The 22,750-nt window shown below is 38.0% G+C and overlaps 1 protein-coding gene across 5 annotated transcripts in view; it reads right to left on the bottom strand.

The window, feature by feature from the left end:
- Positions 1-22,750, bottom strand: part of EXOC4 (exocyst complex component 4) — a 1,166,755-nt gene that overhangs the window by 865,843 nt on the left and 278,162 nt on the right. For 4 of the 5 annotated variants that reach the window (XM_069087253.1, XM_069087255.1, XM_069087256.1 and 1 more), the window contains exons 3-4: positions 11,131-11,320; positions 3,227-3,421 (exon numbers count right to left, since the gene is read on the bottom strand). In XM_069087253.1, coding sequence (XP_068943354.1) covers positions 3,227-3,421; positions 11,131-11,320 — 385 coding nt within the window. Of the gene's footprint in view, positions 1-3,226; positions 3,422-11,130; positions 11,321-11,630; positions 11,777-22,750 lie in introns of those variants that run through there. The other variant, XM_069087254.1, reaches the window with a different exon arrangement.

Below are 22,750 nucleotides of genomic sequence, written 5' to 3'. Positions count from 1 at the left end.
GGATCATTCTCCTTTTATGTATTATGTTTAATGTCCTGTATTTGATGCTGGAGACACAAAAGTGAAAGGTAGCACAATCTCTGCTTTCAAAGAGCATAGTATCTTGTAGGGACACAGATACGAAGATAGCCATGAGACAGACTGAAGCAAGAGAGGTGAGAATGGCAGATGATGTAGAGTAGTTCTGAAATACACATAAAGAGGAGAAGATCACATTGGATAACAGATTTGCTAGTAAAGCAGGAGGCAAGTTGTACTCTGAGATGGAGGTGGGAAGGAGCTGAATAACGAGACTGAGGAAAAAAGGAAGCATTTGCAAGAGAACTATGGCAGGGAGAGTAATATAGCATCTATGACACAAAAGGATTGCCATTAAATAATGAAGGCCTTGTTGAGATCAGATAAATTTGTAATGGGCCTAGTCAACACGACTAACCAGCTTGTGAATCTAGGTATGTCACTTAACTTCTGTCTGCCTGGATTTTCCCAGCTATAAAATGGGGACAGTAACAGTACATATCTCCCACAGTCCTGTAAGGCTCAAATGAGACAATGCTTGTAAAGTACACTGACAGAGCCTGGCACATCAAAGACATTTAATAAATGGTTGTTTCCTTCTTTCCTTCCTTCCTTCATCCATTTTATGTGTATAGAAGAGAAAGTAGCAGGGGGTGGGAGTAATCCAGGGCTCTGATTTGGAAAGGAATAAGTGGAAACAGGACAAAGAGGCAAGAGTTTCAAGGGCAGATGACAACAAATAGTGGAAGCGGTTAATGGTAGGCTGACAGCTATAAGGAAATGAAAGAGAGACCACTGCAAGGATGATAAACTAGGAAAATCAGAGGTAAAAATTGAAAGTTGTGGTGAGAAGGGAGGATAGATTTAGGAAGAGAAAGTAGAGGGAAAGATGGAAGTAGAGAAGGTTATGTTCAAAGAAGGGATCAAAACATTGAAGTAGTACAATTACGGGTGATGCAAAGATCTAAAGCAGAGGTTCTAGACCTTTTATGTGTCATTGACCCCCTATGTAATCTGATGAAACCTAGAGATTTGTTCTTAGAAAAATATTTCTAAATCCTTAAAATAAAACACACAGAATGACAAAGAAAATAAGTTACATTGAAATAGTCATCCAAATATTTTTGAAAATAAATTCACAGATCCCAGGTTAAGAATCTCTGATATAAGGTATGCTTACACCTATGGGTAGCTAATAGAGACTGAAAATAATGGATATTGGGAGTTAAGGAGGTAGATGAACTGGGACACCAAGGTGCTTAAAGGGAGCCCCTATGTGCATACTGAATCCCCCAAACATGAAGGCAGAGACTTGGTGTGACCAGAAAAATTAAGCCAAGAGCTAAACAACTTGAGGGGGAAGGCTAGTGGACAACTAAAACAAGGATCTAGACCGGATAATGCGGTAAATTTCAAAAGAGGAAAAGTTGCTGAGTGAAAATGTCTAGCAGAAAATAATTAAATGAATAGAAGACATCAAACAGATGGTCTAAGAGATTCAAGGAGAAGCCAGTTACAGGGGAGGTCTTCCAGGAAAGTCTTCATGGAAGAGAAATTAGCTAAAGTAGTTCTTGGGGAAAAAAAAAGGTCCAGTATCAATAGGTTGAGATGTAAAGAGAATCATTTCAGGGATGTAGGATGTATGTTTGGTCAGGGTTTAGAGTATATGAATAAGAATATGATGAAATAAAGCTAGAAAGACACACTGGAGGCAGAATATAGAGGTCTTTAAATGTGAAAATAAGTAGTTTATATTTCATACAAGAGGCAATGGGGAGTCACTGAAAGACTTTGAAGAATGGAATATTTCAATTATCAAACATGGACATTGGAAATATTATTTTAGGGGCAGCTAGATGGCGCAGTGAATAGAGCACCAGCCCTGGATTCAGGAGGACCTGAGTTCAAATCCAGCTTCAGACATTTAACACTTACTAACTATGACTTTGGGCAAGTCACTTAACCCAATTGCCCTGCCTTCCCCCCTCCAAAAAGCAAAAATAAAAAAAAGATATATTATTTTAGGCAAGGAATGGCAATTAGGGAATGGTATTATCCTTGAAGAGAGGAATTCCAGTAGAGTGATAGAACTGGAAATCATAAACTGAGAGTTATAGAATGAGTAGATAGTAAAAAAAAAAAAAATAAGAGTAGTAAGCATACACTACTCTGACAAGAACTGACAGGGAGAGAATAAAAAGTAAAAAGAAGTGAGAAGGGGGTGTCAAGATCAAGTAAGATTTAGGTTTTGTTTCAAGGGACCAATTAGAAAAAGAGGAATCTGAGTCTGTTTGTAGGTACAAGGAAACAGTACATAGAGATGGGAAAATAAAGGTGTAAGAGAAAAAAGGGAAAAGAAGAAAAAGATATGAGAGGCAAAATGGTAAGGGACTGGATAAATATCACAGATGTGGGAGACTGTGGTACAGTGAAAACTGTACATAGCATGAATCAGATGACCCAGGTTCAAGTTCTGGCTCCAGAAACTAGCAGCTGCACCGTGTATAAAACCAGAATCCCACTTATATGTACTTCACAGCATTATTGCTAGGACAGCCCCATAGACCCGAGAATGATGATAAGGAGGTAGGGTATCCCATTATAAGAACACCAGACCCTAGAAACCATTTCTTCCATGTTATTCTTAATGCTCAGCCAATCACCACCTTCCAATCCCACCTTTCCTTCATTTAATTTCTAAGAAGGAAGTGGCAGGGCCCAGTGAAGGCTCCAGGCTGCTGATCAAGGTTACCTCTTCCAATAATGGCAGCAAGCCCTCTCCTTTCTTATCCACTTTAAGACAGCCTTATGACCCTCTCAAAGAATTCTAGGAAAGATAAGGTAACCCAGCTCAAGAGAACTCCTCTGTTCTCCCACGTTCATTTGAGCCTTTAAAGTGGAACACATTAACTGCCTTTTGTTGAAACTATGAGTCTTTGTGCCTCCCATCCCAGCGTAATTGAAAGACTGGTTTTGCACCATGACACAGCTTGGTACTAAGCCCAGCTTTCCAAAGACAGACAGAATCACCTTCCATTCAGAAAGCCTGAAGTAGTAGTAGAGATTACTCCCTGTCACCTGCGGAGAATAGGGAATGAACCCCCAAGGGAAAGGCTGCAACAGGATGCCCATCGCCACATTTAGAAGGGGGCAGGAAGGCTTCTAGGCCGTGAGGCCCAGTGCAGCAGCACAAGGTGCCACATCTCACCAGCATGTCGGTGGCACTGAGATAGTGCTTGCTGGCCATGCACTGCTCCAGTTTCTGAGGCACTTGCTTGATATTCTCAATTTCATCCAGCAGATTTAGGACATGCTTGTGCTCAATTCCTTCAATCCACAGCTTCCGGAGCTCATCTCGTTTGCAATGCAACAACATCTTGCAGGAAAGCAGATTTTCCTTTACCTAGGAAAGAGCAATTTCAACCTTGATTCAGTCCAAATTCTTTGCATTTTAAGCCCACCACCCAGTTAACATTGTTCCTTGGTGCTAATTGTACTTAACAGTTGCTAACTCCCACTTTTCCTTAATCCCCTGGGTTAGTGTGTTTTCTGAGTTCTAATCCTGGCTCTGACACTGACTCACTTCGATGAGTCCTCGCCTCTCTCTGTCTGTGTTTTCTCTGCTGTGAAATGAGAATACTACCCCTGACCTACCCCTGAGTGAATCCATAAGACATAACTAATGATATAAAGCACTTTGAAAATATTAAGTGCTATGTAAATGTTAAATATGTTTCATGGGGAAATGACTGAAATGAAAACTTTACGCTGTTATTCCTCTCTAATCTTCCATAGAGAATCCTCTAACTTGAAGGGACTCTAAGGGGTCACATGCCTCCAAGGGGAGCCTTATTTAAATCAACGCTGGCAAATGGATACACATCCTAACTGACTCAAAAGGAAAAATGTAACTAGCAATTTTCTTTACTGATAAATAAGCTCTAAAACAAAAGTTACCAGGAAACATCCTAAGATTAGATGACTTTTTTCAATGTCTTTCAATTTTAGATTCAAGATCCACTTTGAAATTCAAGTGTATTCACATTTAATTAATCTTCCAATATGCAAAAAGAGTCTACATAGTGAGGAAGGCTCTATCTACTACATAACTTTAGATTACCATAGACTTTCAACATTTTCCCAACTAACAACAATATTAGGAAGATACAGAAATCCTGAAACTGGAAAAATTATTGAGAGATCACTAATCTATCCTGTTCCTAAACCAGAACCTATTCTATTTTAAAAGAAATCCAGAGTTAGGGGAAAAAAAAAACCTACTCCAAAATCTACTTTTACATATTTCCTTAAAAGCTAAGAAGGCAATAGGGTAAAATGAAAAAGAAGCCTGGATTCATCATTAGCAAAACTGAGTCTGGTTTTTCCTATTTAAGCAGACGTGGCTAAATCATTTCACATCTCTGGACCCGAGTTTCCTTAGACGTAAAATGATGGGGTTAGATTGGATGATCTCTAAAGTTCTTTCTAGTCCTAAATCTATGTTAAGTTCTACCAAAATGGCCATCTCAACTGGTATTTACCCATTAGAGTTCTGATGCTATAAAAATTATAGTTCCAATAAAGAAAAAAAAAAGCAACTGCTTTCAAAGCAGCTAAATTTTCATATATACCAATAATTAGACCCATTTACAAAAATGCCCAACACTTTTGGTAAAAATCTACATTATTTGGACTGACTAAAAATCATGTCACTTTTTTGGAAAATAATTTTCTTAATTGGACAAAATTTCCAATGATTTTTTATATGATCTGAAAAAGGAATCAGTTGCATTTGACAAAGAACTAGCTAGTTAATACTAACCCAAATCCACTTGTCCACATTATTATAAAGAGTTTAGATTTCAGGAAGTGGAGACAAGAGAGTGGAGTAAAGGCAGGGATGCACCTGAGCTCTCCCACAAACCCCTCCAAATACCTTTTAAAAATGACTAAATAAATTCTAGAGCAGCAGAAGCCAGAAAAAGACCGAGTGAAACAAATTTCTAACCCAAGGCAACTTGGAAGGTCAACAGGAAAAGTCTGTTGCACTAGAGTGAGAGAGGAGCACAGCCCATTGTAAGCTGCATCAGCACTGACTAGGCCCCAACAAACCCAGAGCAGGCTTCAGGGCAACTGAATCACTGGCAGCATTGGCAATTTCCAGACTTCTCCGCCCACAGATGCAAAAACAAGTTGGAAGATCAGCAGGAAAGGTCAGTTGCACCTGGGTGAGAGTGGAATGCAGGCCCCATCAAATCAGGAGCAGACCTTGGTAGTCACTGAATCAGCAGAGGCAGAGGCTGCTTCTAGAGCTCTCAGGCCACAAACAGTACGGGGTAGAACAATTGGTCAAAAGGACATCACAGAGGTCTCTTAGCTAGCACTCAGCCAGGACACTGTTGCTTTGCTCATCCTTAGATTCAGGTCGCAGTCCTGAGTGGCAATCCCAGCATGAGGAGAAGCACTAGCACAGCAGAGCTTGCAGCAGCACTGGAGGGGAGACCATTGTTACAGTGACAGGGTAGAAAAGTGTTTGTGGTCGCTCACAGACCAGAGCACAGGCCAGGAGAGGAATAAACACCTCTTCTAAGATCATAGCACCTTGAAAGAACGGAATACTTACAGGTCTCTAGAAATCTCTCTGAAAACAGCTGCACAAAACCCCTGAAGCTTGGGACAGAGTGCCTTCCACCCTGGAAGCAGAGTCCTACTTTACCAAAGAGTTATAAGTCAAGTAACAGGCTAAGAAAATGGGCAAAAAACCAGGAAAAATTCTGACTACAGAAAGTCACTATGGTGACAATGAAGATCAAAATACACTCAGAAGAAGACAATAAAGTCAAAGCTCCTACATCCAAAGCCTCCAAGAAAAATATGAATTGGTCTCAGGCCATGAAAGAAAAAAGGATTTTGAGAGGCTGCTATGTGGCGCAGTAAATAGAGCACCGACCCTGGAGTCAGGAGGACCTGAGTTCAATTCTGGCCTCAGACACTTGACACACTTACTAGCTATGTGACCTTGGACAAGTCATTTAACCCCAATTGCCTTGCCTTCCCCCCTCCAAAAAAAAAAAAAAAGATTTCAAAAATCAGGTATGAGAGGTAGAGGAAAAATTAGGAAGAGAAATGAGAGTGATATACGAAAAACATGTCAACAGCTTGGTAAAGGAGACACAAAAAAATATTTAAAAAAATAACACCTTAGAAAAAAAAGACTAGGTGAAATGGTAAAAGACATACAAAAAGCCAATGAGGAGAATAATGTCTTAAACCACAGAATTGGCCAATTGGAAAAAAATTCCAAAAGCTCACTGAATAAAATAATTCCTTAAAAATGAGAATGGAGGAAATGGAAGCTAATAACTTTATGAGAAATCAAGAATAATAAAACAAAACCAAAAGAATGAAAATATGGAAGACAATGTGAAATATGTCAATGGAAAAACAACCTAGAAAATAGATCCAGGAGAAATAATTTAAGAATTATTGGACTATCTGAAAGCCAGGATCAAAAAAAAAAAAAAAAAAAAAAAAAAAAAAACTTTAAAAAAAAAATTAAGAAATATTGCAATGATATAAAAAAACGATAAAAAAAAAAAAAAAAAAAAAGAGCCTAGATACCATCTTTCAAGAAATTATTAGGGAAGACTGCTATGATATTCTAGAACAAGAGGATAAAATAGAAATTGAAAGAATCCACTGATTACCTCCTGAAAGAGATCCCAAAATGAAAACTTCCAGAAATATTACAGCCAAATTCCAGAGTTCCCAGGTCAAGAGGAAAACACTATAAGCAGCCAGAAAGAAATAATTAAAGTATCATGCAGCCACAATCAGGATAACACAAGATTTAGCAGCTTCTATATTAAAGGATCCAAGGGCTTGGAATATGATATTCCAGAGGGTAAAAGAGCTAGAATTACAACCAAGAATCACCTACCCAGTAAAACTGAGTATAATCCTTCAGTAGGGAAAAAGAATATTCAATAAGATAGAGGACTTTCAAGCATTCCTGAAGAAAAGACCAGAGAAGACTAGAAAATGTGACTTTCAAATACAAGACTCAAGAGAAGCATAAAAAGGTAAACAGGAAAGGGAAATCATAAGGGATTTAATAAGTCTAAACTGTTTACATTCCTACATGGGAAGATGATATTTATATCACATAAGAAAGAATCTTTCTTATTATTAGGGTAGTTAGGAGGAGTATATGTAAACAGAGGGCATAGGTATGAGTCAAATGTGAAGGGATGATAATAAAATGAAGGGATAAGAAAGGGATGTACTGAGAGAAAGAGAAAGGGAGAGACAGAATGGGGTAAATTATTTAACATAAAAGAGGCAAGAAAAAGCTTTTACGGTCCAGGGGGAGTGGAGGGGACGTGAGTGAACCTTACTCTCATCAGAATTAGCTCAAAGAAGAAATAACATACTCAATTGGGTACAGAAATCTATCTTACCCTACAGAAAGGAGATGAGGGGGAAAGGGGTGATAGAATGAAGAATAAATTAGGGGAGGGAGTAGTCAGAAGCAAAACACTTTTGAGGAGGGACAGCGTGAAAGGATAAAGAGACTAGAATAAATGGGAGTAGGGAATAGGATGGAGGGAAACAGTAACAATAGTAACTGTGAAAAAAATTTTGAAGCAAGTTTATCTGATAAAAGCCTCACTTCTCAAACATACAGAGAATTGAGTCAAATTTATAAAAATAATAGCCATTCCCCAACTGATAAATGATCAAAAGTTATTATCAGTTTTCAGATGAAGTAGTCAAAGTTAACTATAGCTATATGAAAAATACTCTAATTCATTATTGATTGGAGAAATGCGAATTAAACAATTCTGATGTAATACCTCATACCTATTAGATTGGCTAATAGGATAGAAAAGGTAAATGAAAATAGATGTTAGAGGGGATGTGGGAAAAAATGAGACTTTAATGCACTGTTGGTGGAGTTGTGAAATATTTCAACCAGTCTGTAGAGAAATTTGGAACTATGCCCAAAGAGCTATAAAACCATGCATACCCTTTGACCCAACAATACCACTTCTAGGTCTATATCCCAAAAGAGGTTAAAAAACAAAAAGGAAAAGAACCTATCTGTACAAAAATATTTATAGCAACTCTTTTCTGGGGGTAAAGAATTAGAAGTTGAGGGGATGCCCATCAATTGGGGAATGGCTGAACAAGTTGTGGTACCTGATTATGATGGAATTCTATTGTACTATAAGAAGTGATGAGCAGGGTGCTCTCAGAAAAATCTAGAAAGACTTGAATGGGCTGATGCAAAGTGAATGTAGTGTGTACAAAGTAACAGCAATATTGTAAGATGATCAGCTGTGAATGACTTAGCAATTCTCAGTAATACAGGGATCCAAGACAGCTCTGAAGGACTTGGGAAAAAATACTATCCATTCCCAGAGAAAAAACTGATGGTATTTGAATACAGATTGAAGCATACATTTTAATTTATTTTTCTTGATTTTTTTTCTTTTCTCTGTTTTCCTTCTCAGCATGACTGTTATGGATGTATTCTGCATGACTACATATGTATAACCTATATAGAATCACTTGCCTTCTCAATAGGGGAAAGGGGGAAATTAGAAGGAAGGGAGAGAATTTGGAACTCAAAGTTTTAAAAATTGTTTTTACATGTAACTGGGAAAAAAATAAAATACTAAATTTAAAAAAAAAAAGTTTAGATTTTACCAAATACACAAAGCCCCATGAGACTATATGTAAACTGTCATAACTCAGTATCTGGATGCTGCCACCTCACTCAAAGTGTAAATACTATGGTGTCCTGTTCTACATGAAAGTAAAGAAGTAAAGTAAAAAAATCTGCCATTTCCTAATTATACTCTGCTGGCTAAGAGCAAGAAGAAAATTTCAGTTCACGGACCAACACATTTTCAATGTTCTGCTGTCTTTGTCCCTGAAGGAACCAAATAATCCATTGGGCAATTGGCCAGACAATGAAATCATTCACATTCATACTTTTAGCAACTATGGTGTATGTATATAAATCAATGACTCTCTTGAAACCAAAAAGCAACGGGAAAAGGTTAGTAAAGAAATGTCAGTGTTTCCTTAGTGCATTGAAATTGGACTTTTATGGTAGGAAATTGTCAAATTCTCCAACTTAAAACAAGTTCGCTCACCTTTTGTTTTTCTATCTTTTTTTTTCACATACTTGCAATTAGTAAAGACATCTATCCTTTTTTAAAAGGCTCTAGTCCTTTAATTCTCTTCCTCTGTGATCTGAGAGTTAAGTCATAATTTGGAATTTCTTACATGACAATTATTTTCCTGATAAATGCCTGGTGTAATGGCTATATGGGTTATGTTTATTTTTTTGCTGCTGAATTCACAAGAAGGAAAATGAGGTGGTAGAAAATGGTTTCACTACCAACAGAAGCCTCTGAAATAATCAAAAAAGGAATTAGAAAAAATCAGCTCAGAATGATGTCTTTTCAAGTCTATTCCAATGCGAACATTCTTTCTTAGCAGCAAAGATAACATCAACTCAAAGTGAAGAAAAGTCAAGAATCATTGCTGCTTCTTCCCTTGAGATAACAACAAAGTCCTTTTAGTACACATCAACCAAAACTAATCAGAAAACACAAATATCAAAAGATCCTTCACCCAAGCTGTGATTACTCTAAGTAAAGCCAAAAGGTTAGTGGCTCTATACATTCATTCACTGACCCCTCTGGAGCTTAGTATATATTAGGTCAAAATGGACTACAGTTTATTTGAAATCTAGGGCAATTGATCTCAAGCTTCCCCTGGTTTCAAACATAAATCCATAGGATGAACTCTTGACTTGTAAAGGATAAGAGCTACAGCCTTTCCTTTGGAAATACTCAAGTTAATTTTACAAGGTGACAAGGTCAGCATTCTGCCTCAAATAGGGTTATGGCTTACTCCTTCCACAGTTATGCTCCGAAAGGTGGAAAACCATGATCTCCACAGCTCTCCTCAAACAAAACAACAATTTATGTATCTGCCTCCAAAATCTTAACATTGTAAGCTCTAACGGATAGAAAATACAAAAGGCAGAATGGCTGTGGCTACTAAAGCAGAGATACTTCACAGGCAAGCTCATAACTGAAGAACTTTTATTCCATTAGTTACTATCTAGGGAAGTTAAAACTACAGCTTCTCATTTGAATGAAGAACAATATACACAGGACAAATTTTTCAAAGACAACAGGCATTTAACAAACATTAAATTCAACTAATGTTAAGCACTTATTCTGTGCAGAGCATGGTGCTTGCTTTGGGAGAGAGGAAATTTAGCTAAGGCATGGTCTGTGCCCTCCTTGATCTTTCAATCTAGTGTAACGGTAAGACATATAAACACAACCATAACTGAAGTGGGGCCCTGTAGTGCCTATTTCATCAGCTCGCATTGGCCCCATCAAAAATAAACTTCCTCTTGAGGCAATCCCCACTCTGATCTAGCATTCTGGTCAGAAACACCTGGGTTTAAGTCCTGCCTCTGACACATAAGAGCCATGTGACCATGAGCATCTCTTTATTCCCAAAGCAAGTCTCCAAATCTCTAAGTTACAGGGAATTTAGCTGTGCTGGTGAAGGAGTTTCCACACTGGGAAGTTCCCTGCTGATGAAATCACAGGTCTAGGCACACCTAACATTTATTCATATGGATTTTTTTTCAAAGCCTTTTTCATCCATTATCATTTGAGCCTCTCAACAATCCTGTGAGGTCCATACATATGAGGATCCTAACCATTTTATAGATGAAGACACAGAGGAGCTTCAGTGATTTGTCTAGGGGGGGCACAAACACTTAGTCAGTGTCGGGGGGTGGTTTCAAACCCAGTTCTTCCTAATCCAAGTCCAATATTTGCCCCACCATGCTGTGTCATCTCACATGGGTAGAGAAAAACAGAGAGTAGAATGGAAACAAGAGAGAAAATGGTCAACGGGGTCTCCTTCAGCAAAGCTCTGTGGACTTGTATGAGGGCTGGAAACAACCTGACACAATTAGCTAGTAAGCAACGGCTCGAAAGCCACTGTCCCCACAACATGCAGCCTCTATGTAAGAAAAAAGCTCCACGTCAACAGCAGTCAGACATTCACCTGCTTGATCTTATTTCGGGAGTTAGTGATGCGCTCCGTGATGCTCTGATAGGTGCGGATGGCCGTCGTCAGCTCGGTGTAGTGCTGCACGATCAGCTCATCCAGGTCACGGTCACACCTTTCATAGGCTTCTTCCAGGCGGCCCTTTTCATTTTCTCTGTCCTCCACGTCATCACTCGTAGAGAGAGTCCTGACAGAGACAGAATATGCATGATAAGAAAAAAGGGAAGAGAAGAGTCCACAAAAAAAAACTTTAAAAGTCTAATTTTAATAAATAGACCACAATTAGTTAAACCAAAAGAAATACTTTTTGAGAAAGAATGATGTTTTGACATAGTTCAGGACACTGAGACACAAAAGTCAGACTGGCCAGTGTCACTAAGAGCAGTAGGCCTTGTTATAGGTGTATCTTACAGAAATCAACCCTAACTTAAAATAATTAAGGTTTGGGGGCAAAGAGGATCAGGGAAGGGAAGAATGGCTCAGGGCAAAAGATATACCTGGGTCTCTGTCACCTGGGGCCTCAGGTATGAGCTCAGTCTCCAAACCATGAGAAGAGGATCACCAATGGCACATTGCAAGGGTGCTCTCAGGACTTGGTACATCCAGGTTATACAAAGCACTTCCACTGCTCCTAATTAAATATAAAGATATCCAGATTCCACTCTCCACACCTAGACAATCCTGTAATGCAGATGAGTGCCAAGTTTCATTTTATTTTGTTTTTCCTAGGGGTAAGGAGAAGGAGACAATGAAGGATGGAAAGAATCTTGTTCATACACCTTGTTGGTTCTGTTCCTGTTGTCAGACAGACAGATGCTCGAGACTGGTCAGTGAGGTTCTCACTCTACCACAGAGCCTGGAAGATTCCAATATGGAGAAGAGCCTGGAAGATTCCAATATGGAGACTTCCAGCTATGGAACAGTCCAGAAAAAAAGGCAAGATAGGGGTGCTAGGAAGAGGGAGGGGATGTGCCTACAGCAGAGGGAGCATGTTGCACATAAGTCTTATGGAGTTCTGTGGATCTTTATGAGGACGAAACAAAAGCATTTTTGCAAACTACCAAACCTGTTCAGAAAATTTTAAGAACAGCTGATCTAAGTGAACTAGGTATCATACAAACACTGAACCAGAACAAAAGATTGCATGAACTGTGAAAATGTTGCAGCTAAAAAATGTGAACTCTGAAGGAAGGCTGTCACTGTATTTATGATTCTAATAACAGCACTAAGGGATTGATAGACATCAACAATAACCAACGGATGACATAGAGGTACTTTTATTTAAAAAAACTCTCAGTAACCTAGTTTGAAACATGAGCCATATCTTTGTTTCTTCCATTATTTTACTTGCAGTTTAATTTTTTTAATTCCATTTTATACTCAGTAATAGAGGAAAAACCCTCTTCCTCTTATCTGTTAGTTGCTGTAATTTACAGTGTTTTATTAAATTCCCCCAGGTTTGTCTGTACGTACCCTCAGCCCAGTGTATTTCATTTTCTTTTTTAATTTGGGACTAGTACTTTAGGCTCTCAGTGATGAATGCCATCATTTTCAGGACCATCATTCGAGCTTCTTTAAGAGATGGGACAGTCAGTAGGTCAATTATAAATCCACTTTCAGATATTTCCATGAAAAATGAAGAAGTTTCTCCAAATTGACATTTAAAGCAAGAAATCTCAACTCAGGAGCTATTTAGCATAAAAAAAGTTCCTTTTTACCACTGATGTGGGGAAAATCTGAGCAACCTACATATTTACAAAGCAGCAAATTAAGAGTTGGAAGGGTGCTTTGAGATTATCCAGTATGAATTCCCCTCCTTTTACAGATGAGAAACCTGAGGCTCAGAGAGGTTATGTGACTTGTCCGAGGTCACAAAGTTAGTACCATCTTAAGGCTGAGTTAAAGGTCCTCCAGACCAGGTATAGGATAAAAAAAATCAATCAGTCAGTCATCAAGCACTAAGTAGAAATTATAAAATATCTATAGAGAAAGAATGGTATCTGGAAAGGACTAGAAATAGGTGAAGATGAAAGCGCACTTGGGAAACTCAGTTATAAAGTTAGGATACCACTATGTCTTTCAAGACTGAAATTCACAATAAGAACTGAGCATGTCTATCAGCTGCGTCTGTGATGAAGACTCAGCTAGGATCTTTAAATCTGAAGGCCTCCTGGTTGCTAGTCCAAAGCAAAGAAAGATCTTAAAACTCTTTTAATTTGTCAAATGTACCAAGATGAATGGCTTTTTGAATATTTAGCTGCCATTCTTTGTTGTCACGGTGGGGTAATAATAAAAAGTCAACAATATGCTGAGATCAATTTCCCCATCACTCTACAGCTTAATAAGTCTCTCTCTATACTCTCCCTCTTATTATATGCTTCTCTCTCTACATCCCCCACTTATGGGGGGAAAAGTACAAAAACATTTCACATTACTTGGGTTAACTAATGAAATAGTCATTAAATGAAGGCCCAGAGAGGACACATTCTTCTCTGTCAACTACCATAGTAACAAATTATAGGTAGTTATGAGGTATTTAAGAAATAGAGAGGGTTACTGATGTGCAGACTAGAGAGTAAATTATGCCTACTTTGGTTTTGGCTTGTGTTCTCACATACAGAGACAATATCCATATCAAAAATCCAACCAAAGATATACTCCTGCATATCATTTTACCTTCCTTGATCTCTTACTGGGCTAGCTCACTTCTCAAACTTTTCCTACAGTCAGTTGCAGTAATAAAAACGCAATGTTCTCCAAAAAATAAAAATTAAGAAGCCAAGGCAAAGGGCTCATAGAGATGCAAATTAATCAAAGTAACACCATGAAGACTTTTTAACATGTCATATATAGAGAAGGTAATAGTCATCTAGAAATAACTGATAGGAACAGCTCGTATGAATTCAGAAACAAGTACTTGGGAAATGTGAAACTGAGATATAAGGACAGTCATTTGAACTAGGAAATTAGAAACAGAGACCTGTTTTTACTATTCTTGAATTAAACAATTCCTTCTTTATACCTCAGTTTCCTCTTCTGTAAAATAAAGATGGAAATAAAGGATAAAAACCTGTGCAGGGTAATTAAGGAAAAGTGGAATTCAGTCAACTAATTCAATATAGAAAGTTATGATTTATACAATTATTAACTAGAACATGTAGCAAAGATCAAGGTTATTATCAGTATGTCTACAGTGGTCTTTGTAAGTCATGTAGCAAAGTCATTTGACAGAATTCATAGAATTTTTGTGTTAGAAGGGAATATAGGTAATACCTCTACTCCAACCTCCCATTCAATGCAGAGATCCTTTCTACGGTATCCCATTTTTCAAGCATGTCTCTAGTGACAGGAAACTCAATACCTATTAAAGTAATCTGCTCCACTGTCCATAATCTGTTCATTAGACAACTCTGGTTGCTTAAAAGTTTTGTCTTACGTTGATCCAAAACCTACCTTCCTTATAATTTACATCTACTGGTCTTAGTTCTGACTTTCAGAACAGTGAAAAATTCCTTTTTCTTTATGATGGTGCTTTGGATATTTGAAAATAGTTATCATACTTCTATTTCATCCCCTCATCACTAGACTTATCCACAGTTCCTTAAATCAATGAATGATTAGTGAGTCATTCAATGAATGATATGTTATCTAGACTCTGTAATGTCTTGATTGTCCAACTACCCTCTTAAAACACAGTGCTAAGAATTAAACACAGTACTCTAGGTGTAGTCTATAGATGAGATAGGAAATATTGAAAATCACTATAAGTACCAACACTGAATTATCTTTTTTCCACACTCAAGTGAAGTATCTGGTTAATTAAAATCCCAGTGCTATTTTCACATAAACTTAAGTCAATACAGATCTCTCGATTCCCATACTTACACATTTATTTTTTGAAGACTTCCTATTTATTCCTGTTAAAGCCCTGGTTTAAACTTCACAACAAAGTCTGTCTTCTACAATACGTCCTGACTTCAGCTCCTGATGCTGAATCTCACCCTTAATCAAAACAGTTAATGTCAAAGCTGTTCCTTAGAGAGGGGCAGTGCTCAACTAGAGGGCATTTAATAAAGATAAGAGTAAGTCCAAAGCATAGCTGAGATCTCCAAGCAGCTTCTAAAGTTGCAAGAGTCTTAAGTCTAGGGCAAAGGTAGCAGGTGTTTATAGCTAGATAGGAAATACATAGCATGAACCCAGAAATGGGAGGCAAAATTGATTTGGGCTCCATCATTCCACTCTTCTTTGAAGTCACTGAGCTTCCTCTGGATCCTTCCATTACTACTTCAAAAATCTGATGATTTAACCAAGATTAAGTTCACAGAAGACTAACATATTAAACCAGATGCTAGATGGAATGAGACAGACTCTGTACAACAACTTGAGTGCTTTCAGTAAATTATTACCTTAGAAAAATAAATTAATGAAGTAAGAGCAAATAGAAAAATGCCTCTCCAAAGATGTCTAATTTTTACCCAGGGAGGCACTTATTTATCAAACAGGCTCTGGAATGTATTATCCATGTTACTGGCATTAACAATAACTAATAGAAAATATAAACACTGACGTACAGTGTGCTTCTACTACTAAATCCATAGCTGTCAATCCCCAAAAAGTACTATAGTCAAGCATATAAATCTCTGCAAGTAACCATGGAGGTATAAGTTTGAGTTTGTCAGATCCCTTTTCCTGCATTTCAGAAAGACTGATCAAGCAACTTGAAAGGAAAGTAGCTAGTCACTACCACTGGCTTCTTGATACAATTTTGTCTTCACTTTGTTAAAGTAATGGAATCCAGATAAGGCCAAATATATAAGTCAGTACACCCCTGAAAAGATAGATGGTACACAAGAGTAAAGAAAAAACATACCTTGGAAATAAGGTCAGTTTCTCCCAAGTGTAACCTGTCACTCAGGAAGGAAACCACCATCTGTGTAGCCAACAAAAGAGTAATGGGATGAAGACCTTCTATCCCACCCACAGAAAATTCACACAATTGCATCCCTAAAAACACTACTACTACATGCTAAGAGAGAGCCCTTGTTACCACTAACCTCAAATCTAATAAATAAGTCTATTACTAAGGAATAGGAATGTGTCGTCGTATTTTTAGAACACAAAGGCTGAAGAAATCACCTCTATCCTGAACTACCTCAGAACCTTTATTTATGAAAAGGGGGCAGGAACACTTTTTTAAAATTCTGTACAGTCCTAGTTTACATTCTGTGGAGTGGAAAGAAAAATGAATTTTGAATCAGAGGACCTGGGTACAAATGCTAACTCTGCTTCTTACTACCCATATCCTTAGCCAAGTCACTCTGTCTCACTGGGCCTCAGTTTCCTCAACTGTAACATGAGAAGGTTGGAAGAGACCATGATCTCTGAGGTTCCTTCCAGCAATGGTCTGTTAGAAGTGGTCTTCCAGCTGTAACTTCTCACAGAATACTTAGCAAATACAAATCACCAGAGTTTTAAGGGCCTCTATGAGTCAAATAATTCCTTTCCTGCCTTCAAGAAGAACTGTATAAAATAAGTCACACAGATGAACCTCTGCTGCTTGAAGGGAGAAGGGTGGATTATTTGACTCCCAGAAGCACCTGAAGTGAGGAAAGGAGATTCCGCATAACACACTGGTACAAGCTACATTTCACAAACCTGATATCCAGAAACCTGATGAAATGCAAGAACGTTGCTAACTGACTTATTGCTCTGATGGAGTCAAAAAATGGCTGATCAGGGGCAGCTAGGTGGCGCCGTGAATAGAGCAATGGCCCTAGAGTCAGGAGGACCTGAGTTCAAATCCAGCCTCAGACACTTAACACAAAAACTAGCTGGGTGACCTTGGGCAAGTCACTTAACCCCAACTGCCCTCCAAAAAGCAAAAAAATAAAAATAAAAAGGCTGATCAACACATATGTGAATAGTAATCCATTCTACATAGCTATATGCTCTTTGGGAATATTAAGGATTAACCTACTGATAAACACAAGACCTTCTAAGCAATTTAAGAAAAATTCATTACACTAACACCACACCCAAGTGGAACGTAGATGTCAGCTATCCAGCACTGTGGTCTACAAAGTGGAAGACAAAGACCCTTGAAGGGCTGTAGCCTCACCCCAGGAGGACATATCCTGACCCCAAGAGGGTGTGTGTTCAAAAGGGTGTATGTGTGTAATCAGAAGGAGGGAAGACAGATAGAAACCCACCCTCCTGAGATATCCAATAATGTAGCTTGAAACCAATACAACCACACCTAACCCTATCTCTTCCACTGCCCAAGCACAGTTATAACATAAATTGACTGCTGCCCACACCAATTGTCCTGGTACCACTGGGGAAATCCTGTCTGATCCCTCAGATCACCTCATGGGACAACAGGCCATTCTAGAAGGAGAGACCCTGAGGTGTGGGGGTGACTAGTGAATAAATGCTTTTCTTCCCTCATTTTAACTTCGAGTGGGGGAGAGTACTTGGATAGACTGTAATCTGGATCACAGATATCTTGACATTATCTCACCCCCCAGACCCATCCATCTTCCAAACTCCCCTTAGTATGAAGAGTACCCAGTCACCTAGTGATTGGACATCTTAGTGTCACTTTCAGCTCTCACCTTTCCTTTAGCCCACATTCCCACAATCAGTTCCACATCTCTTACGTCTGTCTCCTTCTCTCCATTCACACAGCTACTATCCTAGATCAGGGCTTCTTAAATTTTTTCCAGTCGCAATCCCTTTTTGGTCAAGAAATTTTTACGTGACCCCAGGTATACACATATATAAAACAGGTATACAAATCAAACATTTACTGATAAGCATACAGAAATTTATTTCAAAACAATTCTTCTGATACAATTCTTTGGTATAATTGCACCATTTATTAAAGATGAAAGTAAATTTGCATAGTAATAAATGAGCCGGATGTGCTTATTTTTACATAAGGAATTAAGTCTTGGCAGGATACTTGATACTGCAGGCTATAGAGTATCTTCAACATTTTTCATAGTTGATCAACAGTTTGACTTTATAATTGTCAATGCTAAAAATGCTACTTCGCATAACTACATACATAACTACATAGTGCAAAATGACAGAAGCATGTTTAGGGCCATTTCAGAAATTGTTGGAAATTCTGTCCTAATTCCAAGCCAAAATTCATTTAACAATATTGTACGTACAGTAAAAACACTGCAATTCATAACATACAATAGTCTCAAATCTGAGCCAAGGTGTTTCCGGCAGCAGTCACTGGTGCTGCCTGGCGTGATGGCATGCGCAGTGCAAAGTGTGCGTGCTGTGTGTTCTAAACTAAGGCTGCAGTGAAGTTGTGCATTGCAACAAGGGCAAGCACTGCCAGAAACACCCCGGATTCATTACACATTTGATTTTGAATTAACTTTTGGTCACTGTGCATTCAGAAACCTTTTACTGTTGCTAATTTTTTCCCAAGAGCTTGTGCCTACATAAAGTCCTTATTACCTTACCTCTCCTCTAGGCTACTGCACTCACTTCCTAGCTTCCCTACCTCCAGGCTCTCCTCACTCCAATCCATTCACCACATAGCTGCCAAAGCATTTTTCCTAAAGCACATCTAATAACCATGTCATTCTACTCAAGGTTTCCCTGAGTATGGGATCAAATGTTTTTTTTTCATCTTTAACCATTTTAATACCTATTTTTTAGCAAGTTTTACAACTCTAGTGCCTGAATATCATTTGTAAGTTACAGATACATATAGGTGGGAGAGAGGGAGGTGTTCAAAAAATTTTATTAAAACAATTCTTTGATCAAAAAAGTTTGATTAATCTAACAACTCCAACTATATGAAACATAACTGATAATCCAAGAAAATAGGAAAGAATTTAAAGAGTCCCATGCACTTTACTCGGAGGCCCAAACATCAACAGGCTCTTGATTTGGTCCCAAGTCTAACAAGCTCAGAGACATCATGGAGTCCTACCCTGGCATGCAGGTCTAGAGTGTAGCTCTGCTCTGCCCCTAACCAGCCTGGGGACATCAAGTAATTCACTTAATCTACAAAATGAGGGCACAGAATAATTATTATCTTATCAGGTGATCTCAAAGGTTCCCTTCCAGCTCTAAAAATCTCTGCTCTATTTTTTTTTTTAAACTCAAAGTGGATCAGATGAAGGAAATGAAACAAAGAAAGGCAGGTAAGCTGACAAGCAGCAAGAAAAAACAACTGATATTTGGAAAGTGAAGGAAGAAAAATAAAATAAAAAGCAGACATAAGAACTCAAAAAAACCTAGGTTTGGCCCTTTATGGTCTGGGTATGTTGCAGAGGCAGCATGCTGTGGTATACAGAGCGGTGGTTTTAGGATTCAAGAACCTGGGTTTGAATCTGAGCTCTGCCACTTCCCTGAGGAGGCCATTCAATTCCTGAGCCTCATTTTCTGCATGTAGGAAATAAGGAGAATGAACACCCCTTCCAACACTAAATCTAAGACACTATCTTATGGGGAAACATCCTTTTGACATGCCCAACTATGCCCTGGAAGGCTTCACCTTAAAAAAGATTACAATGACAGGAAAACATAAATGATCATGTGTTCTTTAGAAAATATTTAGTCATGTTTAATATATGGAAGTATATCATGTATTTCAGGAAGTTCTCCATGAAAAATATTTTTTAAAAACATTGTCACCAAAGGGGATATACTTAAATAATCAGAAATATTTATGTAGTAGAAACAATAATAACAATAGCAGCTAACATTTACATTTACAACAAATGCTACTTGTTGTTCAATGGTGTCCAATTCTTTGTGACTACAGCATGCCCATACTGTCCATGGGGTTTTCTTAGCAAATGATAATGGAGTGGCTTATGATTTCCTTCTCTCATGAATTAAGGCAAACGGAGATTAAGTGACTTGCCCAGGGTCACATAGTGTCTAAAGCCACATTTGAACGTGGGTTTACCTGACTCCAGGCCCATCACTCTATCCAATGAGCCACCTAGCTACCCCCATAAATCACTTACTATGTGCCAAGCACTATCCTAAGGGCTTTACAATTATCTTCTCATTTGATCTTCAGAATAACCCTGGGAAGTAAGTGCTTTTATTACCCTCATTTTATCAGTGAAGAAACTGAGGAAAACAAAGGTTAAGTCACTTGGCCAAAATTACATAATTAGTTACACAGCTAGTAAATGTTTGAGGCTGTATTTGAATTCAGATCTTCTGGCTCCAGGTCAGCGCTCTATTCACCACACCATCTAGCTGTCCCATTTATGTGGAGCCTCATTCCCAATGACATTATATGTATATGGAGCATTTTGCCTTCTCCCCTTTACTCATTAGATCAAAGGGTGCACACAAAGAATCTACCTGTCATTATCTTCCAATCCTTACCCGGATTATCCTAATTCACCTATCCAATTACCTGGATATAGGGTCTGTTTATATCATATATAACACAGTTAAGACCAAAAAGAAAAAATTTAAAAGGCTACTATTGTGAGATGACAAAGAACTTAGCTTTCAAAGATAATTCAATGATTGTAAATTACCTTCACTTATGTGGGAAACCACAGTAATACCTACCCTGAAAGTGAAGACTTACCCCTTCCAACATTTGCTGCTTAAAACTAAACCCAAAGAAATCTATGACAAAACGGGCTACCAAAGTATAGGACAAAATATACTCTTTATGGCACACTCATACACAAAATCCACTGGAAAGAAAGTGGGTGCCTAACATTTGGAGAACTGCTATGGACATATAAAAGTAAAAGAAAATTATTGTGTCATAAGAAATGAAAGACATTAGAAATTCAGAAAAACACAGGAAGACATAGGAAGTTATGCAAAATAAAATAAGCAGTAATCTACTATTTGATAAACCCAAAGATTCCAGCTTCTGGGATAAGAACTCACTATCTGACAAAAACTGATGGAAAACTGGAAAATGGTATGGCAGAAACTGGACATAGACCAATATCTTACACAGTATACCAAAATAAAGTGAAAATGAGTATATGATTTAGATATAAAAGCTGATACTATAAGCCACCTGGGAGAGCAAGAAACAGTTTACCTGTCAAGATTTATGGAAAATGGAAGAATTTATTACCAAACAAGAGAGAAAGAACATTATGAAATGCAAAATGGATAATTTTAATTACATTGAACTGAAAAGTTTTTGTAGAAACAAAGCCAATGCAACCAAGATCAAGAGGGAAGCAGAAAACTAGGAAACAATTTTTATAACCAGTGTCTCTGATAAAGGCCTCATTTCTAAAACATATAGAGAACTGAGTCAAATTTATAAGAATACAAGTAATTCCTCAACTGATAAATGGTCAAAGGATATGAACAGACAGTTTTCAGAGGAAGAAATTAGAGATATCCATAGTCATATGAAAAAATGCTCTAAGTGATTATTGATTAGAGAAATTCAATCCAAAACAACTCTTGGGTACCACATCACATCTGTCAGACTGGCTAACATGACAAAACAGGAAAATTATAAATGCTGGAGATGTGGGAAAATTGTTGGTGGAATTATAAACTGATCCAACCATTTTGGAGAGCGATTTGGAACTATGCCCAAAGAGCTATAAAAACGTGCATATCTTTGACTGAACAATACCACTTCTAGGGCTGTATCCCAAAGAGATCATAATGGGAAATGGGAAATAAATGGGAAAATGACCTACATGTACAAAAATATTTATAGCAGCTTTTTTTGTGGTGGACAAGAATTGGAAATTGAGGGGATGTCCATCAATTGGGAAATGGCTGAACAAATTGTGGTATATGAAGGTAATAGAACATCACTGTGGTATAAGAAATGATGAGCAGGTAGACTTCAGAAAAACCTGGACATATAAAATGATGCTAAGGGGAGCAGAACCAGGAGAACATTGTACGCAGTAACTGCCACATTGTGCAATGACTGACTTTGATAGACTTGGCTCTTCTCAGCAATGCAAGGATCTAAGACAACCCCAAAAGACTCATGATGGAAAATGCTATCCACATCCAGAAAAAGAGAAAGAACTATGGAGTCTGAATGCAGATCAAAGCATACTATCTGCTCTCTCTCTTTTTGTTTTGTTTTGTTTCTTCTTTCTCATGGTTCATTCCATTGGTTATAATTCTTCTTTACAACATTACTGATGTAAAAATATATTTAACATGAGTGTATAGGTAGAGCCTATGTCAGATTGCAAGCCATCTTGGGGAGGGTGGAGAGGTGGGAGGAGCTAGTTATAATCTAGATGATATTTCACATACATGAAATATGGGGATGAGATTTGTCTACAATCTCAATTTCATAGATGTGAAACCTGATGCCCAGAGAAGTCTAGAGATGCTCACAAAATAGAATGTTTAAAAGTTAAAACAAAACACTAAACAAATGCAACAAGGATAAACAGGTTTTCACTCCTCTCCCTAAGGAGAAGGACCTAAGTATTCTCTTGAATCATAAACAGTCAGGGGACATTCCATTCATTTTCCTTGGTGCTCTACTATATTCAGGTCATCAAGTAGGTGTGCCCATCTGGGTGAAGTGATAACTAAGCTAAATTAACTGAAGGATGATGTCTCCTAGCTTTCATGTTCTTTCATAATCTTTTTTCCATTT

This window comes from Petaurus breviceps, unplaced genomic scaffold (genome assembly GCF_028583685.1).
Source record: "Petaurus breviceps papuanus isolate PSGF00001 unplaced genomic scaffold, PetGlider_PUasm1.0 181, whole genome shotgun sequence".
In the NCBI taxonomy this organism is placed as follows: domain Eukaryota; kingdom Metazoa; phylum Chordata; class Mammalia; order Diprotodontia; family Petauridae; genus Petaurus; species Petaurus breviceps.
Note: the sequence above shows the minus strand (reverse complement) of the source record. Positions and strands in the feature narration are given on the sequence as shown.